General features: G+C 36.7%; 1 protein-coding gene across 2 annotated transcripts in view; it reads right to left on the bottom strand.

The window, feature by feature from the left end:
* rapgef5b (Rap guanine nucleotide exchange factor (GEF) 5b) overlaps window positions 1-23,330 on the bottom strand; it is a 92,957-nt gene that overhangs the window by 2,308 nt on the left and 67,319 nt on the right. For both annotated transcript variants that reach the window (XM_067449056.1, XM_067449057.1), the window contains 14 exons: window positions 19,604-19,682; window positions 18,048-18,192; window positions 14,998-15,095; window positions 12,309-12,339; window positions 11,069-11,147; window positions 10,733-10,882; window positions 4,208-4,305; window positions 3,848-3,964; window positions 2,664-2,842; window positions 2,337-2,427; window positions 2,088-2,138; window positions 1,757-1,844; window positions 1,006-1,070; window positions 72-126 (listed from right to left, as the gene is read on the bottom strand). In XM_067449056.1, the coding sequence (XP_067305157.1) occupies window positions 72-126; window positions 1,006-1,070; window positions 1,757-1,844; window positions 2,088-2,138; window positions 2,337-2,427; window positions 2,664-2,842; window positions 3,848-3,964; window positions 4,208-4,305; window positions 10,733-10,882; window positions 11,069-11,147; window positions 12,309-12,339; window positions 14,998-15,095; window positions 18,048-18,192; window positions 19,604-19,682 (1,326 nt within the window). The remainder of the gene's footprint in view (window positions 1-71; window positions 127-1,005; window positions 1,071-1,756; window positions 1,845-2,087; window positions 2,139-2,336; window positions 2,428-2,663; window positions 2,843-3,847; window positions 3,965-4,207; window positions 4,306-10,732; window positions 10,883-11,068; window positions 11,148-12,308; window positions 12,340-14,997; window positions 15,096-18,047; window positions 18,193-19,603; window positions 19,683-23,330) is intronic.

The raw sequence follows: 23,330 nt of genomic DNA, 5'->3' as shown, positions 1-23,330 counted from the left end.
ATGCGGTAGTGGGGCAGAGATGAAACAGCAAGGATACATTATTTTATACTCGGTTGTAAATCTGCACTTACCCATGTGATCTGTCCGACACTGCCTGATAATCCGCACTGTGTCTGCAATCATGTGCTGCACACAAAACACATCTCACATATACAGTACCATCAAGAGACCAAAACAAGTTTATGACATTTAAAGGGATGGTTCACACGAAAATGAATATTCGGTCATCTTTTACTCACCCTCATGCTGTTTCAAACCATGTCGGTTTAAAATAATTTTAATGTTGGCCATAAAAAAAAGAAGTCATACAGGTTTGGAACTAGTGGTGGGCAATTTCGAAACACTGCTTCATGAAGCTTCGAAGCCATTACGAATCTTTTATTTCGAATCAGTGGTTCGGAGCGTGTATCAAACTGCCAAAGTCACAGGATTTCATTAAACTTTGTTACATTCAATCGAAATTTCAATGGCTCAGCACTGGTGGGCAATGATCGCTGTGAGATTTGACCTGCTCTCTGATCAGTTTAATACACTTGTAGGCGTTTTAATTAAACATTAGTATAAGTAAAAAGAATAACAGCAGTCAATAGTCTCTTATCGGCCTGTTTAGCTGAGCCATCCATGGAACAAACAAAACAGGCCCTGATAATTGACAAAAGAACACATCAAAGTTAATTGCATTTGATAGATTTGACTTTCAATAAATCAATGATGATGCGTTTGTAAAATATGTTTTTATGCATGTTTGGCCTGAGGTTTTGTTGCATTTCCACTGTTCTGACCAGCAGGGGTCACTAGCATGTGGTGTTTCGAACGCGTCGAAGCAGTGAATCGTTTTGCGAAGCAATTGGTTCAGTTGATTCGAAGCTTAAAAAAAAGCTTTGTTTCTCCCATCACTATTTAGAAAATAAAAACAATTTATTTCCATAATTTGGTGAACTATCCCTTTAAATAAAACAAAATCAATAATAAAAGGGCCTCTATTAGGCCTAATTATTGACTTACTAGCTTATCGAAGTTGACCAGGTTGTCGAGAAAGGTTTTGTTGCCCTCATGAATGAAGGTAATATCTGTTCAGATAGAATGTTTGTTCAAATTTCACTACACGGTGCTGTTGCAAAAAAGGCCAGAAGTCTTTCAAAGAGACTCCCACCATGTCCTAACCAGATATACTTTAATAAAGCAATAAAAGCAATACATATTTAGCCTTATAGCATAATTGCCCAAGTCATTTTTTTGGCCAATGATGCTATGAGGCTAACAACATGCTAATGGTTCATGATGTTAAGGATCCTGTTTCCGGGTCCAAGCCTATTGGTCAACTGAGAATGCTCTATCAACAGCCATTTATGAGCAGTACTTATTCATATCACTCATTTTAAGCTAAGCCTTTAGAAATTCACTTTGTGCATTACAGTCTCAGGATTCACGGCATTCTAGAGCCCAATATTGGAAAGATTCGTAAAAAGATGAAATCAATGTCTGGCCGCTAGTATTACAGCAAACTGTGAATGCATGTTTGCTTTTGGCATTTGATAAGAGTGTTTGGACCCGGAAATTGTGATGCATGACATCATACTTGTCTGATTCTGTTGTGTTAGGTTGTTGTGTGCATGTTATTGCTCGTATTGTGATTTATTCATCCATGCATGTTTTCAATGTGGACAGACAAATAGCTTGTGCCTGCATAGGACATGGTGCCATGTGCAGATTACTAATGATCTGAAGATAGTGTGAATGTTTTGACTGGCTGCACCTTTCAGTAGCAGAGGTAGGAAAGGGATCTTGGGAGACTTCATCTTCCTGAAGGCATCTCTGTAGGCTTTATGGTTTAAAGAAGGGTCCTGTGGGGTTTGAAAAAGCATTCACATGTACATGTGTGTTATTTTAGCCTGAAAGCATCCGGTTTGTCTCAAATCTCTTCCTCTGTAATGCCACCTGCCGTTTTGCTCCCTAGAGGCCAGAGTCTCTGATATGATTACAGCTTCATATATTACATCCTAATGAGCCGTAAACAGCACAAAATGCTCTAGCAGGAGGTAGACTAGCAGGAGGCAACTTAAGATTGTGATGAGACAATCACTTACCGTCAGGCTCTCCAACTCGGCGAACGACTTCCTGAACTTCCCAGGGACTTTCTGAAATTAGGACAGTACAAAAACAAAAGGATTGAAGCCAACTCACTGTTCCTGTTTAGCACAGTGCAATGCACTCTCGTTTCTTGCTTCATCATTTATTACAAAAAAAGACTGATGCTGAAAATCAGACTACTTTATATGTGGAGTGGTGGTAGTGTTGCCGAGTATTTATGTGCATAGGCGTTATTGTCGTCTTACCTCCCATGTCTGAGTGAGTCGACTGACAGCGGGACTGTTCAGTCCCATTATAATCGCAAAGAATGAGTTCAGGTTCCTCTGTGCTTTACAGCTACGAAAGAGTGAGAGAGAAGAGCATCAGTATGCGCACCTTCTAATTTATATGAGTAGAAAGAAATACAATCACAAGTTATTTTAGTGCTGCTATGTGATTGCAAAGGTGTTTTGGTGGATGCTTACTGGCCCAAATCAGAAAGTTTATATGATATTCTTATGCCTAGATATCGCTCAGGTCCTTCGGAGTTTATAGGATGATTTCAGTCAGCGTGTGTGCGTTAGTGCACTTACTGTGCTGCGACCTTGATGAATTTTTTGAAGAGCTGCACACGTTTGCAGAGGGTTGGGCACAGAAGCACTTCTGTCATCACCCACTGCTGAGTCTCATTACAGCGCTGTAATAGCTGCTCCAGCGCCACCGTGTGGCCGGCGCTCGCATCGCGGCTCAGCGTGAAATGCACCAGCTCTTGCTGCACAGCAGTAGGGAAAATCACATGGGTCTTGTTAAACATTGTAGAAAATTCAAATTAAATGTGAGTATTAAATAAAGACTATTGAGTATGTTCAATCAAAAGCCAGCTGTGTTCTTAAAGGGTACGTGACATGACATTTTCTGCCGGTCTCATGTTAATCTTGAGTACCTATAGAGTAGCATCGCCTTCTTCATATCTAAGAAGTCTTTGATTTTATTATATTTGTGCTATAAGATATGCTGTGGTGATTTTTTCTGCTTTGACTTGAAAGAAACAAACACACTTCGGAAAAACAAACTGCATCCACTGTTTCCTTAACACTGGGTTATTTAGGAAGCTGAACAAGGTTATCTTTCTCTCACACACTTCTTTAGTGACGTTGTTGATTTCGTGGCCTAAAAACAAAGTGACAGCACTGCCGACGGTTCCCGTAACCGAACGAAGCTCGATGATGCTCATGCTCTCGCTATGGTTGATGTGAGCACGCGCCCATATGTCAAACTCTTATTTATAATAAGAGTTTTTATATAAACATTGATGTCTATGAAAGTGATCAAAATGAGTGAGCAAATCACCTTTTGAAAGTTACTTTACACTTCAAATAATGATTGTATCGATTACAAGAGACTGTTAAAAAAAAACGTATTTGTCAGTGAATCATTCATTTGATTTGTTGAAAATGCTAATTCATCCAGTAATGATACAAGTATTTATGAGTGAGTCATTTTGTTTTTGTTTTAATAAATCTTTCAAATTAATGAAACATTTTTAAATAGACTGCAGGAACTGACATTTTGTCAGAACCGCTTGTAAATTACGTTATATGTTTAGTGGTAAAACATTTATTGTGATTCGCTCTACTTCAACTTGGCTTTTTTGTGTCAATTCATTCTAACTGCTTCATTGCCTATTTTACACGTAAACTTCGCTTTAGTTTGCTGTTCAAGGAAATGCTTTCTAGTACACCATCTCTTGTGCTGCAATGAAATGTGAAGACTTTACCTCATGGACGTTACTAAAGAGACTCCAGTCACAGTTTGTGAGCGACACGGCAACATCCCACGTGTTCATGCTCAGCATCTTTACTGAACGCTGCTGCCCATTATCAGTGAAGGGACTCTGAGAGAACAGAACACAGACACTCCGATTATTCTTCTTCTTTTACACTTTATACTTTGTTATTGCCAGTTGTCATTAACCCACTTTAACTTTTTTTTGGACAAAATAATGGCAGAAAAGAAAGAAAAGTTTAGAATACGGCGCCTTTAAGGTTGCACAGTTGTGTGTCGACCGGAACTAATGGTGTGTAAAGCAGGTTTCTTTTAAGAGCAATGGTTCAGAAAGCAGCACTCTGAATCTCACCATGATCTCAGTCAGGTCTCTTCTGCAGACGAGCAGCCTCTCAGCGGCACTGAGGGAAGACGAGAACACACACTGATCCGACTGAAGCAGAACCTTCTCTGGAGAAGAATAAGGATGAAGAGAAAGCAACAATATCAGAGAAAGGGTAACAGTGAGGTACAACAGGAAAAAATATAAAAATGTACTTTTACAGTAAAACTTTTTTTTTTTTACCATAAGAGCCATTTGGTCATTAGGATAGAATGGCCCTAAAGGCATTCTCAAATTCTTTCTCCCTTAAAAACCCCATCACAACATGTTCCTAAACACCCGTCGTCACTATACGGAACATGTTCCTGATCATGAGGTCATTGTGGATAGTGTCTAAAGGTTGATTTTCCGATTAGTCTGATCTCACGAAAAAACATTTGTTGCAAAATGATTCAGCTAATGAGAATCCCTGAGATGATCACATATTTTGAGACTAAAGAGTTCACCTTTTTTTATTAGTGCCGTCAAATCGATTAATCACATCCAAAATAAAAGTTTGTGTTTAAATAATATATGTGTGAGTACTGTGTATAATTATTATGTTTATATAAATACACACACACATTTATATATTTAAGAAAAATGTGTTATTTATATATAAAATATTTATTATATACAAATTATGTAGCAAACATTAATGTATATATTTAAGAAATATTTGCATGTACATATATTTATATAATATATACATTTTATATAATAAATTATATTAACATATGCAGTATATACAAGCAAATATTTCTTAAATATAGACATTAATGAGTGCTACATAATAATTATACACAGTACAAACTTTTATTTTGGATAATCGATTTGACAGCACTATTTGATATGACTATGATATTCAGTTTTGTTGACTGCCTAGAAAAGCGCTATATAAATGTAACAAATTATTAAATCAATCAACTGTTTCAGAGAAAATATGGATTTAAAGTAAAAATGGTAACGTTTACAATGAGGTTCTGTTTGTTAACATTAGTAACATGAACAAACAATGGAAAATACTTCTACAGCATTTATTATTCTTAAGGTTAATTTCAACTTTTACTTAAATACTACTTTTGATTTAAAAATGTTAGTTTACAGTGCGTTAACTAATGTTATACATGAGAACACACTGAACAGAAAGTGTTATATGTTACGAAAAGAAATGAACATTTTTCAACCTCATGTCATTACAAGTCTGTATGAGTTTTGGAATGTCTTCTGTGGATCACAAAAGATGATATTTTGAAGAATACTGGGAATCAAAAAAACATGAACCCATTGACATTCATTTTAGAAACAAAAAAACACATTTTATTTTACACAAAGATTTGGAAAGACATGAAGGTGAGTAAACAATGGTAGACTTCATTTTTGAGTGGAGTATCTCTTTAAGCACCTAAATATGTCAGAACCAAAACACCATCAAAACTCTGAAAGGAGGAATATGCAAAATAATAATAAATAATGCAACATTTTAACCAGCACTGACTGTTTCACTCACAATAGAGATTCATTACATTCATTATTCATTAGTTCATGAATATGCCTGAACACCAACACTGATGCTCCACAATGAATATTATACTATAGTACAACTGCACCATTAAAATTGGTACACTATTTGCCAAAGTGATTATTTAAAAAATATATATGTATACAGTAGAGATCAAAATTAGAGAACAACATACAATTTCCTAAATTTCAAGGTCACTGCTTAGTCCTTTTTGAAATGATCTTAACAGGAGCAGAAGGGCAGTTTTTAAGCATATTTCACAAGTTAAATATATTCTGAAGTACAGTATATACAACTTAAGACAATTGAAAAATAACGCTGGTCAAAAATAGAGAACACTTTCAGATAGCTTCAATCTTTGGGTATTAATCTGGCACTTGGTGCTAATTTCTGTAATAATCTGGCACACCCTATTTAACTTGAAGCAAACTTTCCAATTTTCACTGACTTTGCAAGATGGCAAGCCATAAGGTGACTGAAACCCTACGACACCAGGATGTCCAGATGAAGGCCAAAGGGATGACCCTTTCATCTATTGCAAAAGAAGTTGGTCATTCCAAATCTGCAATTTCTAGAATAGTGAAGCTTTACAAAGACACTAATTCATTCAAGTACCCAAAAAGGTACGCAAGACCAATGCACGAGAGGACAGGACAATGCAGAGACTTTTAATGTGGAATCGGTTCAACACTGCAGCTGGAATGACTCACCAGTTCAGAGCTGAACACAGTAAGGATCTGTCTCACCATACAGTGTCTTGTCGTTTAAGAGAATTCAGACTGAAAGCTCACTCTGCAATGACCCATCCTCTCATCAGCAGAAAGAATCAAAAGGCTAGACTAAACTTTGCTGAGGAGCATGTTGTGTGAACAGAGGAGAACTGGTCCAAAGTTCATTTTAGTGATGAATGCAAGTTTAATTTATTTGTGTCTGATGGGAAACTTTATGTTCGGCGTCAAAATGGGGAAAGACTGAACCCAAAGTGCCCAAAGAAGTCCGTGAAAGATGGAGGAGGAAGTGGCATGGTTTTGGGGATGTTTCTGCAGCAGGAGTTGGGCCTATTATACAGCTACATGGCAGACCCTCAGAACCTGTTTATCAGAACCTCCTTCGGCAACATGTGGTTCCTTCACTGCAAGCATCTCCCAACCAAGACAATGCCCCCGATCACACTGCAAAACGGGTAAAGCAGTTCCTTGAAAGTGAGAATATTGAAATAATGAACTGGCCAGCCCAGAGTCTGATCTAAACCCCATTGAAAATCTATGTAATATCATTGGCGACAAAGTTATGGCCTAGAAACCCACTACAGTTGCCGAACTGCAGAAGAGACTGGAAGAAGAGTGGAACATGATCACACAGGAGCAGTGTGAGTATCTAGTGATGTCCTGTGTCTGCAGATGTGCTGAGCTCATTCAAAGCAAGGGCCTCTATACCTCCTACTAATTTTTGACTGCTGTAGCATCACATTTTAGTTGTAATGTTTTTTTGTGCTGCATTGGTTATTGTCCTCTAATTTTGATCATGGTGCTTTCGACAAAATAAAGTTTTTTGTTGAAGTACCTTGCTAGCAGAACAATGGTATACCCACAGCTAACCATCCTTCAAACTTAGGATATCTCTGAAAAAAATCTAATATTTCTAAATTGTTTTCTAATTTTGATCTCCACTGTATGTGTGTGTGTGTGTATATATATATATATATATATATACACACACATACATATATATATATATATATATATATATATATATATATATATATATATATATATATATATAATTACTCCAAAAATATGTTGCTATATCAAAAGTATTTGCATATGGTGACAAATTTTCACCATATGACTAATGACCTTATTGCATGTGTGTCCAACCCTGCTCCTGAAGGGCCAAAGTCCTGCAGAGTTTAGCTCCATCCAGCTCCAGCACACCTGCCTGGAAGTTTCTAGGGAGTCTGAAGACCTTGGTCAGCTGGTTCAGAGGTGTTTAATTAGGGTTGGAGCTAAACCAAAGCCTGCAACCTTAGCCGAAAAAAGCGCAATGTCTGCTAACACTGCAGTATGCAGAGGAAAGAAGGGGCCTTTTTTAATGGAGGTTAATGGAGGAGAGACTTCACAATGCTAAATAAACTGCTTTTGTGGGAAAACGGCTTATAATTTAATGAATAAATAGCCAATTATCTAATCTTAAACATTTGTTTTGATCTATTTTTAGGGTTAACACCGAAAAAAATACTGTTTTATAATAGAACTCACAGACTATTGCGTGACATGTAGAATTCAGTTTACGGCATTTCTCATTCATTTCTAGACTTAACTACTGCAATGCGCTTCTGGCTGGACTTCCATTATGTATGTGCAATCAAACAGCTGCAAATGATCCAGAACGCCGCAGCACGTCTTGTCTTCAATGAGCCCAAAATGGCTCATGTCACACCTCTCTTCATCTCTCTACATTGGCTACCACTCGCTGCCCGGATCAAATTCAAAGGTCTGATTCTTGCTTATGGATGAAATCCCTCTCCAGAACTTTTTAATTCACTGTTCCTGGTTCCTCCATACGCACGACAGAATCACTCGGTTCATTCAAAAGACAGCTAAAAACTCTTCCATAAGCACTTAATCTTTTAATTATTTTTTCTCCTCTATTTTTCTCTTTTCCCTCCCTATTCTAGTTTTTTGCTACTCTGAATAATATCCAAATCTTTGTATTTAAGGAACTTTTAGCGTTTCTTCGCCTCTTCATGACAGATCGCTTCCTGTAGTCCTCAGTTGTAAGTCGCTTTGGATAAAAGCGTCTGCTAAATGCATAAATGTAAATGTTAATTTTTAGGGTATCGGCAAACAGTCGCACATATTCAGTGATGTCAAGGCTGTAATGTAAAGACCGTAAAGACTGTCATCTTTACCGGACAGCTTTGTCACATTAATACGTGCATCCTGTCACTGTTTAAACTGCCCTGTCAATCATCCGCTACATTTAATTTAACCCCTTAAATGCATACCACAGGTCTTTATTGACCAGGGACGTCATTCCCTACCCTCCTCCTTATTCATTTTTTAAAGTTAGACTTCAACCTTCTTAGTATTCCTTATTTTTTGTAAAAAAAATTGTATTGGGTGCTAATGACTCCAAGGGTGTATCAGTGTACATATATTTTTTTCTGCAAAGCAATAATATAATCTTTGATGATGGAATAAGTAAAATTCACCTTTGTTTCACAAGGTGGCAATGTATGATACAAAATTTTGAAGTGGTTCACTTAGACAGAAAACGAAAGAATAGGAAGCATCATCAGCAAAAGATGGCTCAGTGATTTACTACTGAACGTAATCAAATAATATTAGTGTCACTGTCACTTGATGGTGGAGTCTGGTGATCCGGTCATCATTTAAAATACTGATTATAGAGATGATGAAAATGATAGATTTGAGAATATGTTTGAGATGGTGAATATGAGCCAGGTGCTGAATGTACGGGGAAATGTGCTCTGATGATGGTATCAAACAACTGCTCAATCTGAACCCTTCAATCTTCTGTAATTGTTACTCTAATATCAGGAGAGTTTTATATTATTGCGACAGATAGAATTCCATCTGTGTTATATATAGATCCGGGTCTCTAAAGACCCGCATATGTAATGATTGGTGAAACATTTATGCATTTAAGGCTTAATTTCTTGTATTTCAGAGAGAAATGTAGTAGCACGTTGTATAAAAGGCACTAAAGATGTCGTTACAAAGTCCATTTCACTACAGTGGCTGTACAATCATTTTACGAAGCGTCGAGAATAGTTTTTGTGCGCATGAAAAATCTAAATAATGACTTTATCAGCCAAGTTATTGTGTTCCGTGTAGCTCTCTGACGAACTCGCGCGATAGTGGCGCTCCTCCTCTTCCAGGTCATGTATTCGAACAGTGGAGCTGCGTCATATTCTCGCGCATGCGTCAAGTTCACGTCAATACCTGGGTGGATAAAGTCGTTATTTCGATTTTTGTGCGCACAATAACTATTTCAGTCGCATTGTAAAATTACTGTACAGCCACTGTAGTGAGATGAACTTTGTATCGATGTATTTAGTGGCTTTATAGGTCTTGTGAGTGGAAATGTACTGAATGCCAATGGAGGCCTTTCTGAAGCCTTTCTCAGCCATCAGCTTTCAACAAAATAATCTTAATTTGTGTTCCGAAGATGAACGAATGTGTTACGGGTGTCCAATGACATGAGGGTGAGTAATTAATGAAATCATTTTAATTTTTGGGTGAACTAACCCTTTAATGATCAAACGTATCAAAGTTCACAATGCTGTTGCAGATGAAACAATGTGGATAACATTGAATAAATCTCTTTTTGTCAGTTTATATACGGATTATTAATCACCCTTATCTAAACCTCTTTTTACCGTCAAACTCGCACATCCGCCATGCTTGTACTTTTATTTGTGTTTGTAGTTCTAATCGAATCCTCGTCCAATGTGCAATGGGTTGTGAGCAATATTAGCCATTAGAGTTTGCAAGTAGTATTAACCAAAAAGTAGACCGTCCGGGTGTCTTTGGAATACTCATTTCAACATACTATGATTTGGGAAACTAATTTTCATTTCGAATACCATTTAGGATGGATAGTATGTGAATTGGGACACATCTCTGTTTCAAGTGAGTCTGAAGAGCTTGATGTAATTAGAGTTGGAGCAACAATGGGCCTCAAGAAGCAGGTTTGGACACCCCTACCCTACTGCGTTCTGCCCCACGAGCTGCCTTACACCAACCCCCAAACCATTTCTTGATACACAAATTACATGGTCTAAACATTTTAAATAACCATAAATATACTGTTTCAATCACCAGACACAGGATCAGAAGTGTAATGCCTGCTTTTACCCTTTGTTACACTAATGATTAGTTTAAAAGCATAATAGCCCCCCTGTGTCTCAAAAGCTGCAGCAATGCCAATCAAAATGAAAACAGAAAGACGTGTGAACTGGTTCAAACCTCCAGGATACGTGACGGCCATCAAAACCATGTCGTCCTCAGCACAGTCGAGCCTCTCGGACACAGTCCTCAGCAGTTCCAGCACGGACACGTTGCTGTGCGTCCTCACGCTCACGTATGAAGCTATGGTCACGTACACGCGACACAGCACTGAAGACACACAAACACCCAGCGCTGCATCAATCAGCCACAAAATCACATAAAAATGGCATAAAACAAGACTCCCACACGCTGTTATACATAAACAACCTGCCATCGGTCTCGAGCAGCACCGTAGTCAGCAAGACCTCTGAAGAGTGTAGGAGAGAAATATGAGGGAATATTTGATGAGCTTACCTTCCTTCCTCTCCCTCTGAGCTCCTCTCACAGGGTGCCAGTTCTCCTTCAGACTCAGCTGGTGGAAGAGCGCTTTATTCTGCAAGACAGTAAACATGTGGCATTGAGAATATTACAGTTTATGAGAAATACACACACAAACACACACACCTTAAAGAGGTGGTTCTGTGTTTTTTCTCTAGGCTTGGTTGTGTTTATGGGGCGCAGTATAACATCTTTTATTTTAAAACGCCGCATTTGTCTTATATTTTACCTTTATTCCACACCGCTGTCTCCACTGTCCTTTGAATGGTTCGCTTGCTTCCTGTTTCTATGAAGCCCATCCCTCCGAAAAACGCAATGGTCTTAGATTGGTTAGATGGCCAAATATAGTTTCATGTATTTCTATTGGCTGAAGTGCCAAGCACAGGTTGTCCAGAAACGCCACACCCCAGAGACTAGTAAAGGTTTATGATGTCACCAACGCAGGAAGATGCTTGTTGTAGTCTGAACCAGCCGTTTTTGTAGGCAATTAACTGCCATAACTTTAAAAGACAATATCTCCATTTGCATTGAACTTTCAGTGCTGTACCTTTGCAGATACTGTTTATGCTCAAGCAGCAACATTACACACAAACTAACCTTTTTTTTCACTAAAAAAAGTGAAATCGCATGCAACCACCCCTTTAAACGGAGCGTTCAGAACAGAGGGCTAAAATCAGGGTAAGAAAAATGACTTTTAATTCAAAATCATGACCATTTTTGATGTAAAATCCATACTAACCTAATAAGTGCACACCACAAAAACATTATAAAACAATAAAACAATGCAGTTCTTGACCCCTTTTAAGGAAACGTGGCACTTAGATTTTTGCTCACTACCCTGAATTCATGTCATTGCCTTTATTGGCATCCTGTCAGCTTATTCCACAAGCGCATGTCTTTAGCGTAAGTCTGTTTAATTTTGCATCAAGATCTGAGATAAACCTAGTGATTTCAAAGTCTAATGTGAATGCAGTTATCTTGTGTGCTCAGGTTTTTATAATTGATTTAGCAGAAATCGCTGATTTCTGATCGACACATAAATGTGGGTGGACATATCTAAACATTGTCATGATTCAGTCATCAATATCATGATGGTTTCTGAACAAGTTTACCATGATATATTCTCTTCAAACCACAAAAAGTTCAATCAAAGTGCACTGAGGTGGTTTCATTGAGATTCTGTGCAGGTAATATAACGGACGGTTTTAACTCTTACCTTCTTCTGCGGAGAGGATTCGTCTACCGTGCTGAGAGATGAAAGGGGAAGAAGACCAGAGACAGAAAGAAATAAAGAAGAATGAGCCAAGGGGATCACTTGAAATATAAATGTGCCATTATATCAATACTGCAAGATGGCATCTCCCACCCGCTGCGAGGAGCACTCGTAAAAAGCCTTTTCTCATTCAGATCAGGCCTGAATCATCAGCTCTAACATTAAAGTGTGACATGACGTGATTTACTGATTGCCTCATCTAAATGAAAGCGCACAACGTCCTCATCCATGCACAGCTCATTCTGATTAAACAGCCTGATAAAAACGGCAATCGGAGAGAGCTTTATAGTCTCCATATTCCCCATCTGATGCCTCTGTAATTAATCATTGGCCTTTCATGAAGCACCAGTAGGCGTGTGATGTATAGCCGAGAGGTCAATGGCAGGACTGCTGCTTACTAAACAGAAATATTGGATGTGCGAAGCTGTTTGGCCTGGTGGAATTCATTCATTCTGCTCAGACCTGATCTGTCTGCATATGTATAACAGGAATTTTACAAAGCCTAAACCTGTGTTAATAAAGTTGTAGGCTCATGCACCCCAAAAACCTGACCCTGACCTTACTGTAAGTTATTAACATGGCCGTCATAAATCTACAGTCCAGACTTCAAAAAACGAGACGAGACATGACCCCAAAAAAAAGAAAATAATTTATAGTTCCTCATATAGTAACTAATATAGCAATTCCTCTAACTAACTAACTAACTAACTAACTAACTAACTAACTAACTAACTAACTAACTAACTACAGTACTGTGCAAAAGTCTTAGGCACGTTAGTATTTTAACTCCCCAAAAATGTTTTTAAGGCAGTTATTTATATATTTTGCAATAGCGTGTCAGTAGGTAATATCAGTTTACATTTTCAAACAAATAAATTGGCCATTAATTGTAATAATCCATTCCAGTGAGATTTTGTATGCAGAAGGAGTCTGACAACAACAGTTTGATCCACGCGGAGATCAAATCTCACCATCATTGAGTCCGTCTGTGATTACATGAAGCTGAAAAAACTGAAACAAAATCCACAAGAACTGCGACAAAATGTTTGAAAATGTAAAAAAAAAAAATGTTGAAAAACATTTGTGGGGGTGAAAATACTAATGTACCTAAGACTTTTACATAGTACTGTATATATATATATATATATAATATATATATTAAAAATAGTATACTCATTTTATTATAATTATACATTAAAATAAATGTTTTATTTAATGTATCATTATTATTATTATAATTAAATTAAAATACTATAGTAATAAATTAGGTCTGTCAAAATGATTCATCACATCTAACAAAACTAAAATATATTTAAATATATCATAAAATATATGTAAATATATTTGTGCGTGTGCGTGAGTGTGTGTGTGTCTGTGTACATAAATACAGTAAACACACATTTACAATCTTTTATGTTAGATGTGATTAATTGATTTGACAGCACTAAATTAATATAATAATACAATTTAATATAATGAATTAATATAATTAATATAATATGTGTCTTCAACTCCTTTGTACAAACATTTAAATGAAACATTTGATATTACACACTCTGTGTTCATACATGATTTCACATTTTACTTATATTTAGGACATTTTTACTGTTTTTAATTTCTGTAATTAAATATATAATTGCACTGTTGACCCTACCCTTAACCCACCCTTAAACTTACCCAGACTACCAAACCGGTCCCTAAAAAAAAAAGTCAAAAACAGATTACACAGGGTTCCTCAAACTCGGTCCTGGAGATTGTCCTGCAGATTTTATCTCCAATTCTGATGAAACACACCTTCCTAGTGATCCTAAATACCTTGATAAGCTTGTTCAGGTGTGTTTGATCATGGTTGGAGGTAAACGTCGCAGGACAGTGGCCCTCTAGGACCGAGTTTAAGGAACCCTGCATTAACACAATAAGTACATTGTACTTATTTCTTTTAATTTCAGTAAATAGTAGTTAAAGACACAAGTGTAACCTAATATAATTTTTGTACGTTTGGAAGCTGCATTGAATCAAAAAACTCAAAAAAGGGACATGTGCCTCTCAGTTTGAATTGGCATGATTTGTTTTAGACCTCCAGAGTATTGAGGCTTGTAACAGACAATTTCTTGACAGTACCTAATTCAAAAGAAGTCATTTAAAATCGCAGTCTTTTATATCCTTTTAAACTAATTAAAGCTCAGTTATCACCCACAGCAGAACGTGTCATCTGGGGACCCACTGATGAGGATCTTAACTGTCAACACCATTGTAACATCATTTTACTCTTTTATTATCTCTGCTACTCATCGTGTCTCCCAGAAGGGAACGAGAGAATGTCAAGGAAAACCATGCCTTGTTGAGCTAATCCCAAAATGGTTGCATGGATAAAAAAAATTCTCATTAACAGCATGATTAATTCAAAAGGCGAGAGTTTATAGGGCATCACTTTGTCTTTTTCCATCTCTCACTTTGCATTTTTAGGAGTAAGAATAAAGGACATTATTGTGTGAATATAATTGCATCTTAAAATATCTACCATAACCAAGAGCTTCCCAGCAATCAGTTGTAAACAAGAAATGTATAATTTAAGACTAATACAATTCAGTGTGTAAAAATCAGATGTGGTTATGATGATGAAGTGACTCACTGTCTCCTTTGCATCCTTAGAAGTTTCTGAAGTTCTTTGAGATCCTTCTCCAGGGATGGAAACTCATAGAGATCATCCAGAACGTATCTGTACAGAGTCTGCAAACATGAACGCAAGATTGAAATTTCAGGCTGTGATTGTGGCATAGTTTATTACCATTACAACCGATATATCAGATTCTACTTATCTGAATAAATGGATCTGATTTTATTTAACTTATTTTACTTTGGGGACCCCTGAAAACATGGAACTTTGTAACTTTTGTCACATTATCAGTCTAAACATACAAAAAAAAATGGCCTTGATTCGGTTGTTCTGAAGGTATGTAAAGAAAAAAAAGTCACACTCAGGGTCCTCGGGGTAACATCGAAAATTAATGGGAAAGGTGAATAATTAAACGTTTTTTTTATTTTACATTTTTCAATATAATCCAATCCGCCATAAATATGAAATTTCACACAGAACTGAAGGCCTGGTATTAGAGCACAAATGCAATGTGGAATAAACATGCTTGCTTCCACACACACACACACACACAGATGTGATTGCAACAGAAAGTATTTGTATAGAATTTGGCGAACAAAATCAGCCACACATGCAGATAAAAAGAGGTGAGACCTAACACACACAAATACACATGTACGCTGTACGCACACACAAACACTTTCACATGCGCACACGCAATTATTTTTTAAAATAATTTCTTATTCAAAAATGTTTTAGTGGCTTTTAGTAGTAAATTTATGTGGCATTATTTCAAAACCAGACACTTCAAAAAGATTGATTGTAATGTATTTTATAATGTTTAAAACAACTCTTAATCACCATTAAAGTACTTTTTTCAGAAAGATTTAATATTTCATATGCAAGCTAATGGTGTAGTTAAATAATTTTGTGGTAAATAGGCAAAAGTACCACATATTCCACAAAACATGGCATAAATGTAGGGTTGATAAGTAAAAAAAAAGATAATCAGTCGTATTAAAAACATATCATTCGTATTAAAATATTTTTTATACAATTGCTCTGTAAATGTCTGGGGTCCAAACAGGGAAATGAGGACTGTATGAGGGTTAAAAAAACTGTCGTTGCTACAAATGTCATATGTACTTCCTGTAGTAATTACTACATAATTACATGCAACCCTATAGTAATGTTGCTCATTTAGGGTACATTTACACGACAATTATGTACTAAAAACAGGCAACATGTTGACAAAACGATCCCCGTTCACATACCTCCGCAAGAACGATAAAAAAACGCTGTATTCTGCTGCCAGACCAGTAGTTGGCGTTGTCACTTTATAATAAAACACTACGCACCCATAGAATGAAAATGTAATACGTATGCGGTCACCGGTTTCACAAATTCACATTTTTATACACTAAGAAAATAATGGTATAATTTTCAAAAATGTATACTTTGAAACCCCCCAAAACGCTGTTGCCGTGTACATGAATGGCCGAACACATAAAGAGTTTTACTTTTTTAGTTAAAAATGGTGTTGTGTAAACGGGTCCCTAATATCACTTAGTACCTAAATGTACACTCACCTAAAGGATTATTAGGAAACAAAATTTCTCATTAACCAATCATTATCTAATCAACCAATCACATGGCAGTTGCTTCAATGCATTTAGGGGTGTGGTCCTGGTCAAGACAATCTCCTGAACTCCAAACTGAATGTCAGAATGGGAAAGAAAGGGGATTTAAGCAATTTTGAGCGTGGCATGGTAGTTGTTGCCAGACAGCGTCCCGTCTGGCACCTACAACCATGCCACGCTCAAAAGTATTTCTGAGTATTTCACAGTCTGCTCAGTTACTGGGATTTTCACGCACAACCATTTCTAGGGTTTACAAAGAATTATGTGAAAAGGGGAAAACATCCAGTATGTGGTAGTCCTGTGGGCGAAAATGCCTTGTTGATGTTAGAGGTCAGAGGAGAATGGGCCGACTGATTCAAGCTGATAGAAAAGCAACTTTGACTGAAATAACCACTCGTTACAACCGAGGTATGCAGCAAAGCATTTGTGGAGCCACAACACGCACAACCTTGGGGCGGATGGGCTACAACAGTAGAAGACCCCACCGAGTACCACTCATCTCCACTACAAATAGCAAAAAGAGTCTACAATTTGCACGAGCTCACCAAAATTCGATAGTTGAAGACTGGAAAAACGTTGCCTGGTCTGATGAGTCTCAATTTCTGTTAAGACATTCAGATGGTAGAGTCAGAATTTGGCGTAAACAGAATGAGAACATGGATCCATCATGCCTTGTTACCACTGTGCAGGCTTGTGGTGGTGGTGTAATGGTGTGGGGGATGTTTTCTTGGCACAGTTTAGGCCCCTTATTGCCAATTGGGCATTGTTTAAATGCCATGGCCTACCTGAGCATTGTTTCTGACCATGTCCATCTCTTTATGAACACCATATACCCATCCTCTGATGGCTCCTTCCAGCAGGAAAATGCACCATGTCACAAAGCACGAATCATTTCAAATTGGATTCTTGAACATGACAATGAGTTGACTGTACTAAAATGGCCCCCACAGTCACCAGATCTCAACCCAATAGAGCATCTTTGTGATGTGGTGGAACGGGAGCTTCGTGCCCTGGATGTGCATCCCACAAATCTCCATCAACTGCAAGATGCTATCCAATCAATATGGGCCAACATTTTTTAAAGAATGCTTTCAGCACCTTGTTAAATCAATGCCACGTAGAATTAAGGCAGTTCTGAAGGCGAAAGGGGGTCAAACAGTGTGGTGTGGTGCTCCTAATAATCCTTTAGGTGAGTGTATAATTAAATTGTAACAAGGACCCCTTAAAATAAATTGTAACCAAAAAAAAAACAAGTGTACCAATTTTACTGTAATACATGTTCATATACAGTATATGATAATTAAAAGTACTGAAGGCATTTAAAAATCCTCTGAAGCCAGCAACAATCTCACAATCTCATCCTCATTAAGAAATCAAAAAAAAGCTGTAGGGGTGGTGGCATTTTTGTATTTCCAAAAATAATTCCCTCCCTCTCTTTATCCGTACCTTGAGGAATAGTTTGGCATGCTCGTCGTCCTGCGGCATGTCTGTACACAGCGAGCTCCACTGGGACAGCAGGTGCAGCACTTTTCGTTTCCTAAGCAGAGTGTCTCTCCCCTCCTCTTTCAGCCGTCCTTTCTTTGAACAATAGGTGAACCAGGAGCAGTTAAGGCATCAAAACTATTCCAGTACGCTAGACTGCTCAAAACCGTAGTTCAGAGGAAGGAGGAAATGCCTGAGGCCGGAATTCTCTGTATTAAATTAACAGAGGCTCGGTAAGAGAGAATTAATTGTGTGCCCTTGGCTAAACAGCGTAGGATTTGTTAAGTGGTTTAACGCCAGATAGAGCGTGTTGTTAAGATCATGTAAAAGAACGTGTAACACAGTGCTGCTCGGTCATAGCACAGCTCTACGAGTTGCTCATTGCTTCATGGGTGTCTCAGATCATCCTTCATTAGTGAACTGAGAATCCAGAACAGATAGGATATAGACTATATTATTTAGAATTCCAATACATTAATGTATATCTACAATATACACTACTCGTCAAAAGATTTGACACACTTTACTGAATGATCTTAAAAAAACATTTTGATATGGTCTAATGCTTAAATCATTTAAATTACTTTTGTAGACAAAATTTGTAAATTCTTTTTCAAAACTAAAATTATATTATTGATAATAAATGTTTAATGTGTGAACTATATAATACTATTAAAATAATATAATAATGAATTAACTAGTAATATATTGCATTCCAAAGTATAGTAAAAATAATTATAATAATTGGATAAATATATAATTCTGTTCCATTTTGCAGGTACTTTAAGACTGATTTTGACTGTTTTTTTAAAAATGTATTGTAAAGAAATACTATTTTTTGTTTTAAAAGCTATTACAATTATGACAATATGGTGAGTTTATAATGCAATACATTTCTCATAATCTCCAAATTGTTATTTTATTATTAGCTCAATATTTTATTATGTTTTGAGAAAATTACATTATGGACATTTTATTTAATTCCTATTACTTTATGTGCAGTTTTTTTTTTTTCATTATGTGCAGTTATTACGTTATGAGTTGCTAGAAATGCTGTTCTTTTGAACATTCTATTCATAAAGAATATCAGCAAATCATCATATCAGAATTATTTCTGAAGCATCATGTGACATTGAAGACTAGTAATGATGCTAAAAATTCAACATTTCAAATCATAGGAATTAATGACATTGTAAAATATATTCAGAAGATTCAGTTAAATTGTAAATTTCCTTTACTTTTGAAGTCGGGGCCCATCAACTATTTGGCTACTGACATTATTCAAAATATCTTCGTTTGTGTTTAAAAAAACTCCTCCGATCTACACGATTCACATAAATGACATATTTTGATTCAAAACAGTAAATATTGCACAAAAAGCGACTAGTTTGCAGGTATGATAATGTATTGTAATAAATACACTTGACTTTTAAAAATGTAGGCAGGCAGCAATAGCAAAAACAACATCATCAATGACGTACAGTGTATAAGAGCATGTGTGCATGTCATGAGAAGGATATTGTCCAAGCAGTGCTTGACACAGGTCACTGGTGGACATGAGCACAGGATATGTCAGGAGGAAGTCATCCAGTAGACTCTCTGAAAATAAACAAGAACATGTATTAAACATTAGACATTTTAGGGAGAAAAAAAATGGGAAAAATGAAAAAATAATGGAGTATCAAAACTAACATATTATAATGGAGAATGTTTTTAAGATTTTGAAGGAATAGTTCACAAAAAAAAGAGAAGATTCTGTCAACATTTAACATAAATGTTTCTGTGAAACACAATGGAGACATTTTGAAGAATATTCCTCCAAAAAGGACAAAAACTGCTATAAAAACATCATACTTATTTTGTATGCCCGAAATGCTATATTGCAAGCCTTCTGTGTTAGAAACAGAAAAATTGAATTCACTTAAAAAACTTGTTGACATCTGTAGTCCCCATTCACTTTCACTGTATTGGAACAGCTTAAACATTCTGCCAATCTTTTTTTTCTTCTTCTTTGCGTTCCACAGTAAAAAAAAAAAAGAATAAAAAAAAAGAAAGTCATAAGGTTTGAGAAAGACCTGAATATTAAAGGTGCCCTGGAATGAAAAATTTAATGAACCTTGCCATAGTGAAATAATACGAGTTCTGTCATATACTGTGAGTCTCAAACACCATTGCCTCCTACTTCATATGTAAATCTTGTGAAGTGCTTCTCAACATAAGGCCAACCGTGACGCAAGCGTTGAGGATCATTTATATGCACGGCCCAAACATTTGCACCTGTCCAAACATGTTCATTGTCAGGCAGAACTGATAGAGCCGAATCATCAGGACCGAAATTCAAGATTGTTCCGCTCGTTTCGTGTCTTAGGCCATCAGTGTGTACTTACGATGGGGGATTGTTTAATTTGGACTTCTCTGTGTATGCTCTTTGAGGTGGTGACCATAGACCTGCATTATGTGAGGCATAGACAAGAACGGTTTGACCTAAAATGATCAAAATTGAAACTACTGGGGAAACAAATACTCCTACATCTCGGATGCCCATGAGGTAAGCTAAAACATATCATAATTGAATTTCAAAGTGAACTATCCCTTTAAACGGAAGAAAGTGGCAATTACAACTGTATTCCTGCAAGCAGTAAGTAGCGATTTTGTCCATTTATTGACTTATTTAAACAATTTCTGATTAAATTGAATGTTTCATAACCCAAGATCTACAGTAACAGTACAGTAACAATAGGAAACTCCAAGTACCATACAAAAGTAAATAGTGTATCTAATGACAAAGGTTAATATTATTTTGTATTACAAAATACAACCTTAGATACGTTGCTTACAGATCGTTCACTCGATCCTTCTAGCAAACGTCACCTTTTCCACCATTAGTTAAAACGACAGTCTTTTGACAAGGCTATTCATTTTGTAAAAATATATTTACATTTTTGAGAACTTAAGTATGATGTTTTTGCATGCTTGTATTTCAGAGTACTTCACAGTCACTGGGTAGCCTACATTGTGACTAACGTTATATAAACATGCAATATCGTTGACGAAAAAAAACAAGTCTAAAATCACTAGTTTTGGTTTGGGAAAAATCATTCGTCCAACTGCCAGATGAAATTAATCTCGCATTCATTTCCAATGCGGCCATTTTTTGATTGTGAACAATACAAGGGTGACTTTTTTTCCAGGACCATTTAACCTTTTAAAAAAATCATGTCTATGATTTTTTATTTCACATAGCAAGTGCCAAAACTTATACTAAGTTTCATACTATTTCAAGTATAAAATTCAAAAAAAAAAGAAAGAAAAAAAGAAAAAAAAATGACGAACATTATAGGAAGATATATATACTCCCCCTCAAGTTGTTACAAACCAATATACATTTCTTTGGTCTGCTGAATGCAAAGGAAGATATTCTGAAGACAGTTTGTAACCAGGCCCCGCTTTGGGGAACCATTGAACTCCATAGTTGGGGGGAAAAAAGTCAATGGTGCCCCAGAACTATTCAGTTTTCCACATTCTTCAAAATAATTTTGTTTTTTTGTTCAACAGAACAAAAGAAATGTATACAGGTTTGGAACAATTTGAGGGTGAGTAAATGATGACAGAATTTTCATTTTTAGGTGAATTATCCCTTTAAAACCTGATCTTATTACAATGCCAAACACTGCAGCTGTATTAAGCCTGTAATCGTTTTGACTGAATGTAGCGTCATGAAAAATTCAGCACACAGCAGAGATGAATCAAACCCAACAGGCAGTTTACATGTGCTCTTGTTTGTTTTCTCCTGTTCTCTTTCTTTCCTCCTGACCTCCTTTCTCCCGCATTATCACACTTTGCTATTGCACCACTTTAATTAGAGTTGTGTTTGCCCAGAAGCGTTCAGTGACGCTGTTCATACATCATCTCGCTGTGAAAGTATTTTTGAAGGAACGAGCCCTTGGTGCGTGGTGACCTTGAGCAAGAGTTAATGTTTTTAATCCCAATGCGCGGAGATGCCGGCAATCCTTATCTGCCATGCAGAACGACAGAACATTTGCTCTGTGTAAAGTAAGGGCCACGTTTAAACGTATGCTGCGTAATCTTTTTTTAAAGAGATTCAATTTCATTCTGGAAAAGATGAACCTTTTATCACTCACCTCAGTGCAACCTGGAAACCTGAAACTTATAATTAATCTTCAATTATTTCACCTAGGACAATGGTTCTCAACTGGTTAGGCCTGTGACCCACTTTATATAAACAAAAACCGTCACACTTTACTTAATAAGTAATTTGTAAGAATATGACTAATACTGATGAATAAACAGTAGGCTTATAAGGTAAGGCTATTAAATAGCAGTTCCAAACTAGTTTTTGGAAATACACTAAAGTTGTATGAGCCACCACAGTTCTTTTTTTTTTTTACATACAAAATAACACAAAAATGAAAATAAAAGTGGCATTTAGGTGTTATGGAAATAACAATAACCATTGTGAATACACAATACTACCATGAAGTATTACTAACACATTGATGGACACTTATCCTGATGAATAGAATGAACATTATACCTGCATGCTAATCCTTCCTAACCAACACACAACGTACCAGTTATGTGACTTATTGGTACTTTAGTTTTAATTCATGACTTACTAATTGACAACGCAACAACGATACTGTATGGTCATCATTAATTCTGCTACACAGCACAGTATATCGTCTGACAGGGCAGGAAAGTTTGTCTGAGGTGAAAGACTTTTTATTATGTAACAAGTTAAGAAAATAACATTAGAATAATGACACCGACATAGGGCCCTATCATACACCCGGCGCAATGCGCAACGTCGGGCACGATGCAAGTGTTTTTTGCTAGTTTCAGCCTGACGCAGTAATCATTATCATGTCTAGCGGCACATTGTTTAAATATCAAATACACTCGCGGCCATCTGTTCTCCCATGGTCTGAAAACGAGGTGTGTTCAGGAGCATTGTTGGCGCGTTGCTATTTTGAGCCAAGTGAAAACCATTGACCAACAAAAACCTGGTCTAAAGTCAATAACAGTACTTTTTGTGTTATTTAAAGGGCATGTTCCTAACAGGTGCCTATAGGTGGGTGCACAATGTGCGTACACTCTGCTTATTACACACACTAGCAGCAGCACATAAAACAAAAAAACAAATTAAATATTAAAAATAAAAGGATTCCTATCTGGAGAAGCAACTGAGTGGGAATGGAAGATGCTGTATTGATTATTGCACGTTAC

The sequence above is a fragment of the Pseudorasbora parva genome, chromosome 7 (assembly GCF_024679245.1).
Source record: "Pseudorasbora parva isolate DD20220531a chromosome 7, ASM2467924v1, whole genome shotgun sequence".
NCBI lineage: Eukaryota > Metazoa > Chordata > Actinopteri > Cypriniformes > Gobionidae > Pseudorasbora > Pseudorasbora parva.
The sequence above is the reverse complement of the archived record's forward strand: the minus strand, read 5'-3'. Positions and strand labels throughout refer to the sequence as shown.